We start from the raw sequence: 12747 nt of genomic DNA on the forward strand, positions 1-12747 counted from the left end.
GAGATCAGAGAGGGCACGCCATTTGTGAGTGGGGAGGACTGTTTTTAGTTGCAGTGTGCCTGGCTTTGAGTCCTCGCTCCTTTCACTTCCCACACCCCCCAAAGTGGATAACCCAGACCAGAGTGACCTCACACTCCTGACTCATTCCAGTAATGGCCTCCTTCCTGACTCTCCATCCTTCCCGGACCTCTTTCTTTGAGGTGACTTGACAAACTGCCCCTTGAGAGAGCCATCTGTCTTTGGCTTTTCTCAGCTAATTCTTTGGAAGGTTTCACTGTATTCCAGGGTGAGATCCAGAAGAAACAGTAAGAACCTGGAGATTATCATAAGGAGTGTAGATTTTTAGCCACGAAGTGTGCACGAGTGTGGGTCTTTCCCTTGGGCCTCGCCTGCCTGGCCAGTCCGGCAGAGAGGGCGCTGGAGAAGGCAACATGGAGTGACACTTTCTAGAAGTCAGGGATAGCCATCCCTTTGAGGATTGCTATGAGGCGTGTTCCATCTCAAAGGCAGGGCAGTGAGTTCCAAAGAGGGTGCAGGATGTTGGTAGCAAAGAGAACCCAAGTTCTGGGCTCTGCCTCCCAGGTGAGACTTATTACCACCATACCATGAAGAGCCCGCAGCACTAGGAGTTGAAAAGAGGAGGCTAGCCAACACAATATCTCACAGGTATACACACACACACACACACACACACACACACTCATACATACATACACATTCACAAGCATACACAAACATTCATACATGCTTATTCATACCTCCACACACATACACATTTATATGCATACAGACATATACATGCATAAACTTATAACCATACATACATTTACAAACACACAGGTATACGTGAATGAACGTGCATCTGTATACAGAAACACATGAATGTAGCCATTAACACATTTAAGTGCACACATAAAGACATGTGTATACACATACACAAATATACATACACACACAAATACATACATGTGCACAGATGCAGAGACATTCATGCACATGAATATACAAGCACACACACAAACATACCATATATGTTGATACACAAGTTCATACATGCACATATATATATATATACACATGCATATACACATTTACTTATATATATTCAGATACATGTATATGCATGCATGTGACTACATACATGAAGACAAAGAGACATGCATACATCTACACTTATACTCAGATGCCCGACACACAAATGCATAAATGCATACACGTACACACAGACATGCACTCACTCCTGCATCCCTCTCCTTTCTTAGGCCGTTAACGACACACAGAGAAGCCACCCAGAGAAGGGCAGGTGTCCAGTCTTGTTGTGTCTGGGCATCAAGCAATGGGGCCCTAAGAGCTGACCTTAGATACGGCTTCCAGAACAAGCACATACCGCCCCCTCATCCACACACACACACACACACACACACACACTCACAACGTCCCTTGCCCCTCTTTTCTTCCCTTGCCCTGCTCTGGGTCAGTGACTCCCATCCCTCTGGGCTGTCCTCAGCCTCAGTACTCAGGACCACATAATCCTTGTGCCTTCAGTCCTCCGATGGTCAGCTTCCCTGAAGTATAGAAACAAGTCCTTGGCTTGTCAGGAAAGCACTGGAGAGCTCGTTTCTACATCTCACTGTGGTGAAACCCATACCCAAATAGTAAAGCCTTTTGTGGTATTTGCAGAGAGGGTTGTAAGACTCATGGAGACAGTAACAGTTCACAGTGGACAAAAAAAGACAGGAAACAAATCATTTTCTTTTCACAAATTCTAGACCTGTGTTCATGATGGTCACCATGAGGAGAAACATTTGGAGGTTGGTTTGTTTTAATAAATGGCGCTAATAGAGTGCACAGGAATGAGAGGATCCAGGATTTTTCATGGTGTGGACTCAACCCAGGCTTCTGCTCTGAAGGGAGTCACCTCATCCCATTCCAGGTCAGCAGACCCCTTCAGGCCTTTTATCTACAAGACAGGAAATCATTTCCTGTCAGAACACAGGCTTATCTGGACTTTTTGAAGTCACAGGGTAATTTTATTTTTTTGGGGCCACATCATTTTATTAGCAACCCAATTAAACACATCATAAGGTAAGCAAGCAAAGCAGCCATGCTTCCCCCTTTAATCTTTGTAATTCTATCAGCATCTAAGAAAAATGCTTATACACATTCAAATAAGAGCCAATAATTAGTTCTTGGCTAGGGCTGAACCCAGAGACCTGCACATGCTAGCCAGGCCCTCTCCCTGCTGAGCCACAACTCCACCTGAAAGGCTTTTTCATGTTGAGTTCATTTGACTTCAAGATTTCTCCAAAAGGTGGCCAAATCCATACAGAGTCCCAGTGTAGACATGGGGTTGGCAGGAATGCTCTCTGAACACTGGTGGGCCCATCCGCGCGCACACACACACACACACACACACACACACACACACACACGCTTGCCAGCTTTTGTTATCACTTCATTGTATTACATTATTTTAATTTAACTGTTTGGGATTTTTAAGCTGGTTGTAGTCCTTCTGCCTCAGCCTTCCAAGTCCTGGGACCTCCTGGCTTTCTGCCTTTGCACACTTGCCTCTTGACCTGTCCCACTCCCGGTAGCCATTCAGCTCGCCCTGGAAGGCTGTGTGAGCTCAAGATACCTTGATAATCACGTCAGACAGAGATCCCCAAACTGCAGCCTCCCAGACGCATTCCATCTCCTTCCATTGAGCACTTAGGAAAATAAGAGACAAAAGCACATATCCAATTTAGGGATAAGAAATTCTCACACCTAGTCAGGGCTGGACCTTCAGGAGACAAGAAGGAGGCCTCTGCTTTAGGGTCAGCCTGAGATGGATGTCACCAGGAGGGACAAGCGCTTTTGCTCTGGCTGCTTCAGGGTCAAGCGTTCACCATTGGTTTATTTCAAAGGGTACACACAGCTTGCAGGACACCAACGCTGGGTGACAGGAGAAGGGTCTTCTGTAACCAGAACTCCCGGCTTGGAGTTCTGCTTCGCATTTCACTGTCTAGATGACTGTAGATCTCTAAGCCCTGGTGCCCGAGTCTGAAATTGGTCAGGATCATCAGTGGAGGGCTCACCTGAGAAACAGGACCTTGCTGTCTGCTCTGTGGGGGGTGGGGGAGGGAAGCAGGTGGGCATCTTCGAAGAGCAGGCCAGTAGAGAGGAAGTCAGCAGTGACTGCAGCATGACCTGAACACGATGTGGGGTGGGGGGAGGTCGTGCAGAGGAAAGAACCTTGGGAGATTCCCAAAGAGCTATGAGGAGGGGAGGAATGGCTGACGCTGATTGTGATGATGCAGCTGCTGCTGAATCAGCTTCAGGTCATGCAGGGGCAGAGGAAGGTCCCTGGCTTCACCCCGGTGCCCCAAGCCAACTAGCACTAAGAGAACCAAAGATGAGGGTTGGGGATGTGGCTTAGTTGGAAGAGAGCTTACCTAGCCCCTGGGTTCGAGGCCCTGTACTGCATAAACTTGATGTGTTGGTACACACCTGTAATCCCAGAACTTGGGAGGCAGAGGCAAGAGGATCAGAAGCTCAAGGCCAACCTCTGATACAAAGCAAGTTCAAACCTGCCTGGCTACATGAGACCCTGTCTCAGAAAACCAAAATTGAAAAAGAGAACCAAAAAAACAAGGCGGTAGGTGGGTAAGACCCTTAGGTTGAGTAGTTAGTGTGTAGCATTGGGGGGTAGCCTGATGGGCCATGCCAGAGAAGCTTGCTCTCTTCTTCCTCTCACAGCTGGGGGAAAGGGCCTTCAGTGCTATGTGCCTCTTTATGGCTCTCTGACAAAGAACCCACTACACAGCCATGGATGAGTTCCGTCCTCTCATGGCGGTTTTACTCTGACAAGGTTCCCTCCCCTGAGTCTGTGCTCAGGGAGCTAGGATACACACCCCGAAGCCCACCAGACATGGCAGACGGTGGCAGGTCTCAGCGCCAGTTCCTTCAAGGCCAGGGCTCTGTAGCTTCTTGGTCTCTTGGTTGCTTTTTAAACGTTCTGAAAAGCAACTTTCCCCAGTAAGAGAATACTTAAAAGACTGCTGTGGGAGGTGTGGATCTTGGAGCAAAGCATCAACTCCGCCTCCCCGCCCTCTCCAGGGGAAGTGGGTACAAGTTCTGGCAATATCCTGACTCCTGTGACCTCTGGGAATATGTGGATGCCCGCGCATCCTGTTGAAGACAGTTTGCTCTTTTAGACCATTGACAGTTTCATGCACTGTGATTCTAACTTTTGCTTTCCTTTCTTTTCATTCTTTCATCAAGTGAAATTGCTTGAGAAAATGTCTTTTAAAGTGTTTGTTTTATTTTTAACTTGGGGGGGGGAAGCGCAGGTGTGTATGTGAGCACCCATACGGGTACCCCTACAGGTTCCCATGGAGGTCAGAAGAGGGTGGGGATCCCTGGAGTTACAGGCAGCTGTGAGCACTGAGAATCAAACTTGGGTCCTCTACAAGAGCAATGCGTGCTCTTAACTCCTGAGCCATCTCTCCAGCTCTCTCGCTGGCTCTTGAAAAAAAAAAATGTATCTTTTAATGGCTTCTAAGAGTAAATCACATGGTTGGGCACAAGATCTCAGAGTCAACTATCCAGCTTCAGTCATTGGTCACAAGAAGGTGAGCAATGCCCACCACTTCCTAGAAGCCTCAGTTTCTTCCTTCAGAAGATGACAGTGCAAGGAAGATAAAGCCAGCACTGGAGAAACCATGTGAAGACAACTAAGGCCATTGCATGAGAAGCCTGGCCTCTGTGATTCAGCAAAGCCTGGGCAGTTACCAAGACTGTAATGGCAGGGCACAGCAACCTGCTCCTGTCTCCCCAGCTACTCAGGAGGCTGAGGCAGGAGGATCACCTGAGTCCAGAAGCCCAAGACTAGACTGGCTAACATAAAAAAAGCCCATCTCAGAAATGAGTTATCATTTGCCAGTGTTGACTGCTTAAGGTGTTCCTGATTTCTTTTTATTTATGTTATTTTTTTTTTTTTTTTTTTTTCGAGAAAAGAGCTCTCTGTGTAGTCCTGGCTATCCTGGAGCTTGCTATGTAGACCAGGTTGGCCTCACACTCACAGAGATCCTCCTTCCGCTGCCTCCCTAGTGCTGGGATTAAAGGACTGTACCATCACATCCTGCCGTGGTATATTATTAGTTAAGTAATTATTCTGACTTTTTAAAAATTTAAATCTCTTTTTACATTTCACCTTTTTTCTTGGGATGTATCGCAGCTATTGAGAGAAGAGCTATCGTTCCCGGAGTATAAGCACTTAAAAGTTCAGCTGCTGGAGCTAGGCCATCTGGGCTCACATCTCTGAGATGCTACTTGCCGCTCGCTGTGTGACATTCAGAAAGTCACCGAACCTGTGTGCCGAACATTCCTCCATAAAATGAAATACTAAGAGTATCAACGGTTGTGAGGGCTAAATGAGATATATCTGCAAGGCACCTGGTGACACACCCACGGTTCTGCTCACTATCCCCAATACCATACCATGGGGCAGAACATGCAGCCAACGCCAAGTAGTCCCTATAGTGGAAGGCTCAACTGAAAATCTATAGCTCTGGGAAATCCATGAGTGCTCAGGGATATGCCCAACTCCATCTTGGAGCAGCACAAGAGGCCAACCCCCTGCCTCTTGCTTTGTCCACATCCCATTCAAACTTCTCCCTCTGCATTTTTAATTTTTAAAAAGAGTAAGAATTTAAATTTGTAATCCCGATATAAATAGTTGGGCAGGGGATTGTACCACGAAGACCGAAGCAGGAAGATCATGAGTCTGAGTCCAGCCCGGGCTATAGAACAAGATCGTGTTTCATTTGAAACATGTACTTAGTTGGTAGAGTGCCAGCCCAGCATGTACAAAGTCCTGGGTTGGATCCCCAGCACCGAACAAGCCAGGTGTGGTGGAGCATACCTATGATCCTAGCACTCAGGGAAGGGAAGCAGAAGGATCAGAAGTTCAAGGTCATCCTCAGCTACAGCCAGTTCAAGGCCAGCCTGGGCTACATGAGACCCTTGTCTCAAAATAAGATCGGAAAAAAAAAAAAGTCTTACTTAATTTTTTTCTCCTCCCCATCTCTGCCCCTTTCTTCCCTCCTCTGCCTCTAGTTTATCATTACCAGTTCAAGATCCAGTTCATCAATCAAATTGAGAAGCCAGGGGAGCCCACTTTTACCATGTCTCTGCTGGGAACCAAAGGAGACATGAAGAAAATTCCCATCACACTGTAAGTAGCGCTGTGGCCCCATCTGTGGTGACAGCACATTGGTTTCTCTGTGTCACAGGCTCCAGACAGACTCCACTTCTCAATGGGCATGGCCCACTGTGGCTGCCCCAAACCTGCTGGTCAACAGGACACTTACACGATCCTGTCATTCGCATGGAGGCTCAGGCTCACCCAGCTCAGGGCAGGGACTCTGTGACTGTGATGGGGCTATTGCCCTGTGAGCAGAGAGAAGCCAGAGGTCACTCCACTCAGGTGTGCAATGCAGACAAGGCCCTGGGAGGGGGAGGAGGTGTGAGAGAGGACAGGGGTCCTCACAAAGACTCCTGAGCACATTTCCGGTGAGTTCAGGAAAACATGCCCAGAAGCAGAACCGAAATGATTCCCCTCATGACAGGTATGCAAACTCAGTCATCCAGAAGTACCATTCCAACTTTCACCTCTGCCCCATAGCATAGTTGCTCACACCAGCAGACCCACAATGCCTCAGTCAGAGACTCACTAGCTTTCACAGCCAGAAAACAACTATGACTCTTTTTGGCATCTCAGCCCTCCTCATGGACTCGCTCGGGAAGGGATGTGAGCTGACCAGGAACAACTCTTGGCTTCCTAAAGATTGTCCCCATCTTGACACTTTTCACTGCCATGCTGTTTGGGGAGGGCCTGCTATGGGATCTACCCTTGGGGCAGATGCTGACAGCCCCGCAGCTGGGTCATGCCATGTTTACTACGCTTGGCAGAAGGCGCTGAGATGAGCAACACAGGACTCTCCATGCAATTTGCCTCCCCGAGACCCAGTGTTACTTCTGTATTGTGAATAATTTCTCCTGAGAGATTGTTCTGGGTCATAGAAAGGGCACTGAGCTGGCTTCTCTCTTTCGATGGTAGGGTACTGTGTGGTTTTGGAGACCAGTAAGCAAAACCAGTAATGGTTCCTCACAGCAGCACTTCAGTCTTGCAGTGAGTCAGTGGAATCCTTGCCTATTTTTTTTTTCCTTTCCTGTTAATGGAAGGTTTTGTTTATACTGAGTGAGTCCTTCTCCTTGGGAGAAAAAAAAAAGTGTGGTATGAGGCGTCTGTGTGAATAAGCCACAGAGACTGTACAGATCCATCACCCAAGCCCACCAAGCTAAAAGATGTTAACTCTTATTGATGACAGCAAAATATCCCAAATCCTTTTGGATGTGATCGCATAAAAAATAGTATGGTTTCCTGATTTTATTTTGGGGGAAACCATTTTTAGCCTGTCATACCTACTGCCAATGTTGTCTATTGGAAATGCAACAAAAATGCTCCAAAGTGACTCAGGTATCCTGAAGTGTGCCTCAGTGTCACTTGGGTGCTACAGTTAAGCTGAGTTAACTGCTTTCCTTTGTATTTTCAAGGGGCGAAGGAATTACCAGCAATAAAACCTATTCCTTCCTTATCACGCTGGACAAAGACATTGGCCAGTTGATAGTGATCAAGTTCAAGTGGGAAAACAGTGCGGTATGGGCCAACGTCTGGAACACAGTGCAGACCATCATGCCATGGGGCATGGAACCTCACTACTCAGGCCTCATGCTGAAGACCATCTGGGTCAAAGCTGGAGAGACACAGCAAAGGTGACAGCAACATCTTACTCTGTGCCTACAGGTTCCAAGCGGCTTCCCAACTCAGCCTCCCCTCAGTCACAGGAAGTGGGTACCATGATGCCCTAGTGATGGGGCACAGGGAAGACGTGGGGCCCTCCCTTGTTCACCTGGCCCAAGGTGGAAGACAAGGATGAACACTAAGGCCTTCTGACGGCTTGGCCAGCTTCTTCCCATCTGTGGCTATCACGAGCTACTTCCTCTGGAGTCTGTGGCTTCACAGAGTCCAGGGTGCAGGCAGGGTACTGGGAAACGACTGCTTGGAGCTATGCATTCTGCTTTGCTTAAAGGCCTCAGAGACTGCAACCCCGAAATCTCCCTCCTCCTTGCTCTTTCTCATCTCTTCTCTCTCTCTCCTTCCCTCTCCCCCTCTCTGTCTCTCTGTGTGTCTCTTTTTCTGTGTCTTTGTTTCTTTCTTTGTCTCTGTCACACTAATGTACCTCTGTGTGTGTGTCTCTTTTTCTCTGTGTATAATTGTGTCTGCTTCTTTTATTTTCTGTTTCTCTTTGTTTCTCTGTCTCTGTCATTCTGTGTCTCTCTGTCTCTCTGTTCTTCCCTTTCTCCTTCTTTGTCTCTCCCTCCCTTCCTCCCTCCCTCCATCCCCCCCCCCCTTTTTTTTTTTTTTTTTTTTTTTTTTTTGCCTTAGGTGTCAAAGAGTCACTGGGAAAGCTTATTATAAACATGCAGAGTCTTTGGACCCACATGCAGAGTTTCTGACCCAGTGTCTTGGAAGAGACCTAGAACCCCAAGGAAGCTTAAGAAGAACAGTGTGACCCCCTAAGAAATGCCACATTTTGTGTCATCTCTCCTTGCCCCAAAGTTTCTGGAGACAAGAAAGGGTTGAGAAGTAGGAGTAGGAAAAGAAGAAAAGAAAGTATAGTCCAGTGGTGCTTACAGACTTAGCAGAGAAGAAGGATGCTCAACACACTTTGCCATGGCAACCACACTTTCCTGTAGCTTTGTGTTCTCCGTGGCAGGAAACTTCTGTGCTTCTAAAGGCCCTTTCCTAGCTCTGTCCTCCGTATTCAAGAAATTCACCTCTTATCTCCCACCCTCCTTCTAGGAAATCCACTTCCTTTTTGGCTTAGCAGAGATGGCAAACAGTAGGCTGCTCCCCTCTGAACCCCCTGCCTCCCTCAGCTTCAGTTTTCACTGCCTGGAGCCTGCCCGTGGCAGATGTATGCCTCAGTCCCTTATGCAACTGTGCTGTGAGATCTTATCTCCCGGGAATGCAAAATCATAGTGTTGCTGAAAGCATCCTTCACAGCTGTCAAATGACCTCCACGTGATCACTCTGAGAAAATTAAACTGCTTCTCCTTCTCACACCCTTCGCTATTCTTGTAAGACTTTGAGGACCCCTTAGACCCACAGCCCTTCTGAGCACTGCCCCTCTCGGTATTCTCTTAGCTAGAGATAGTGCTCACTTAGGTGGCCGTTCACTGTGGCGGTCTGTGTGTCTTGCCCTAAAACACCACACTGCTGTCTACACGGATGCACACCTCCTGGCACTGAAGAAGGAGGGAGAAGACAGAAAAGGCTTAGCGAACTCCCAAACTGCAAGGGACAGGGGACAGAGTGAACTTAACATTAATCTCACATGACCTACCGAGAGTTTGAGATCTGCCTTGCTTGGGTCAGATTCACTGCCCCTCTCTTGGGGGTATAGTGTCTTAAGCGGTGCCTTCCTCCATTAGTCTTGGCTCCATCAGTCTGACTTTCTCTAGCCTAGGTTAGCAGAACTGCAATAGGATTTATTAATATAGGAGAGCATCAGTTCCTGTCTCCGGGTCATAGGATGTACATGCTTGAAAGGGGCGGAGGAAGCTCGGGAAATAGCCAAGTCAACCACCTGCTAGCCCTTTAACCACAAAGACCCACATAAGTGGCATGAACTTGTCATCCCCAGATTAATGAGACACTCTGAAAAGAACGCGGTGGACAGTGTCTGAAGAATGATGCCCGAGGCTCTCCTCTGTCCTCCACATGTGCACTCATACCAGCATGCACACGTACGAACAAATGGCACACACATAAAGGAACAAAAAGAGGGTAGGCACCCAGGAGCTACAGCCTCTATAGTTTTCCAAGTTGTAAATACCCCTATATGTCTACACAGTACCACATGACCCTGGGGGGGGGGTCGCCTCCAAGCTCCTGAGCTGTGGCTTTCAGCATAGACTCCAGGACGTCATTGGGAAAGCAAGATAAATTAACTTTGCTGATGGTGTGCGCCATCCAAAGGTCTCTTCAGTCTTCTTGAACCTCCAGATCTGTCAGAATGCAAGTCCTGCCTCAGCAGGCCCGAGTGGGACCCCAGATTCCTCATGTCCAACAAGTTCCCAGGTGCTACTGTGTCAGTCTGTGGACTTTGAATACCACGATCCCAGGTATATCACATGGTATAGAACAACTAAAGACGGGTGACTCTGGTTGTAGATACCTGGACTGGCTGCAGCAGGCTTTAAGGGGACCATAGGCATCCCCAGGAGACAGGCAGCGAGCTAAGCATCATGGCTGGCAGAGTCACTCAAAAAATCTGTGTTGGATCAGCCCTATTTCATAGCTCACCGGCTGTATAGCCTCAGGTAATAACTCCACCTTTGAAAGACCGGAGTCCGTAGGACAAATGGAAATCACACTGCCTGTCTCACAGGACCAACGTTTAGTACCTTTGGTAAACCAAAGTCCAGAGTCAAGATACAAACACAAAGCCCTGTACTCTCAAACACTCTTCTAAATGCCAAGGATAAAAGAAAAAGTAGGTGAAGTGACTCGCCCTGTGCCTCAAGGGGACGTGTCTCAGTTAGGTCTCTACCACTGTGACAAAGACCGTGGCCGAAAGCACCTGGTGGAGGAAAGGGTATGCTCCTTCACAAGGGAAGCCAGGGCAGGAACTCCAGGCAGAATTCTGGAGGCAGGCACCGAAGCAGAGGCCGCAGAGGAGTGCTACCTACTGGCTTTCTTCCCATGGCTTTCTCACCCTGCTTCCCTGTCCCGTCCACAATCAACTGCTCAAGGGTGGTTCTGTCCCAAATGATCTGTGCCCCCACATATGGATCATCAATACAGAAAATGCCCCGCAGGCTTGCCCACACACCAAACTCATGGAGGCGTTTTCTCAATTAAGAATCCCTCTTCCCAGATATGTCTAGGTTTGTGTCAAGTAACAAACCAACTATCCTAGTGAGGTTTGTGGTGAGATGAAGAGAAAGAACAGAAAAACAGGAGTAATGAGAGCTGGTTGGTAGAAATATAGAAAAAGAACACCCTCAAAAACAACGAATGGGGTTGGGGCTGTAGCTCGTGGGTAAAGTGCTTGCCTTGTATGCATGAAGCGCTAAGCTTGATCCCAGGCACCATGAAAAGTTGGCATGGGTGGCCCGTGCCTGTGGATCCCAGGAATTGGGAGGAGGCCGTAGGAGAATCGAGAGTTCAAGGTCATCCTCGTCCCATAGTGAGTTTGAGGGCACCCTGAGCTCTATGAGATCCTGGCCTAGGGGGAAAAAAATCTTAAATTACATTTTCTTAACTTAAAAAGTCTGACTGATTTACTCTATCTTAGATATAATCAAAAGAAAAAATAAAAAACCAAAAATTCTCTGTGACAATAGATCAGATAGATAGATAAGTAGATAGATAGATAGATAGATAGATAGATAGATAGATAGATAGATGAGAGATGGGTAGATGGATGGACAGATAGCTAGATGGATAATAAATAGATGGGTAGACAGGTAGATCAATAGATAGACCAGAGGACGGATGGATGCATGGATAGATAGAAGGATAAGTGGGTAGATGAATAGGTAAAAGGATAGAGGATAGATAGGTAGACAGATAGACAGACAGATTTGAAGTTAGCATACACAGCACTCTTACGTTAAAGCACCAGATGTTTGGTTTCCTGCAGACATACCCTAAGAGGGCTAGTGTCAGCATCAGTAGGCAGAAGGCAGGGGCTGCAGGGCCAAATTCGCAAGGCTGAACCCTGGGAAACTGGGCCTGCTCAGGAAGTTGAGGAGCTGTGGATGCCTGTCCTGGAGTAGAGGCAATGTCCTGAGAGAAACAACCCTCACCCTCAAGGTTTTGAAGAGCTGTTACTAGAAAAAACAAGGAAGCCAGCCCCTGGGGTATCAGTGTAGAACCCTCTGAGGATTGCTTTCACCCACTCCAGCTTTATTTTTCTCTGAAGTTATAAAAACATATTCAAACCCAAGAATCCAATGTAAAAAAAAAAATCATATCGTACGCATTATACAGCTGGACTAGTATTTGATGAAAGATGAGACTCCAATAAGCCCCATCAAAACACCATGTTTGTTTGTTTGTTTTCTATTCAGAATGACATTTTGCCCTGAAAATGTGGAGGACCTACAGCTTCACCCCACCCAGGAGAAAGTCTTTGTGAAATGCGAACTGACCTCTAAAAGACTGAAGCGAAAGGGCAGATGAGTCAGAGACCCACGCACAAAATGAATAAATAAATAAAGTAAACCTTTTTCTTTACCTGTAACGGTCGTCTTATTCGGAAGCCAAAATTACACAGAGGATCATGCATAAATTTAAATAAAGCTTATATGAGAAGGAGAAAGTGTTTTGCTGTTATAAATTATGCTTTCGAACTATATTGCCTCAGCAGGTAAAGGAGCTTCCAACTCTGCTCTCCCTGGGACCCACATGGTCGAAGGAAGGAACAGACTAACAAATTATCCTCTGACCTCAGGTACTTGGACATGCACACAGACACGCACACTAAATGTAAAAACTGCCTTAAAGCTGAGCTTAAACACTATGTATTAGTATTTATATTAGTACATTAAAACTGTCTTAATTTTCTCTGATCAGATGTTAATCTATGTAAATAAGTTCAAACGTAAGAGCCATTTTAGACGTGTTAT

General features: G+C 47.0%; 1 protein-coding gene across 3 annotated transcripts in view; it reads left to right on the forward strand.

Moving 5' to 3' along the window:
- Lipc (lipase C, hepatic type) overlaps positions 1-12440 on the forward strand; it is a 144227-nt gene extending 131787 nt beyond the window's left edge. For all 3 annotated transcript variants that reach the window (XM_060384812.1, XM_060384811.1, XM_060384813.1), the window contains 3 exons: positions 6103-6220; positions 7603-7821; positions 12190-12440. In XM_060384812.1, the coding sequence (XP_060240795.1) occupies positions 6103-6220; positions 7603-7821; positions 12190-12301 (449 nt within the window). In that variant the 3' untranslated portion in view covers positions 12302-12440. The remainder of the gene's footprint in view (positions 1-6102; positions 6221-7602; positions 7822-12189) is intronic.
- The last annotated feature ends 307 nt before the right edge of the window (positions 12441-12747 follow it).

The sequence above is a fragment of the Meriones unguiculatus genome, chromosome 6, assembly GCF_030254825.1.
Source record: "Meriones unguiculatus strain TT.TT164.6M chromosome 6, Bangor_MerUng_6.1, whole genome shotgun sequence".
Lineage (NCBI taxonomy): Eukaryota > Metazoa > Chordata > Mammalia > Rodentia > Muridae > Meriones > Meriones unguiculatus.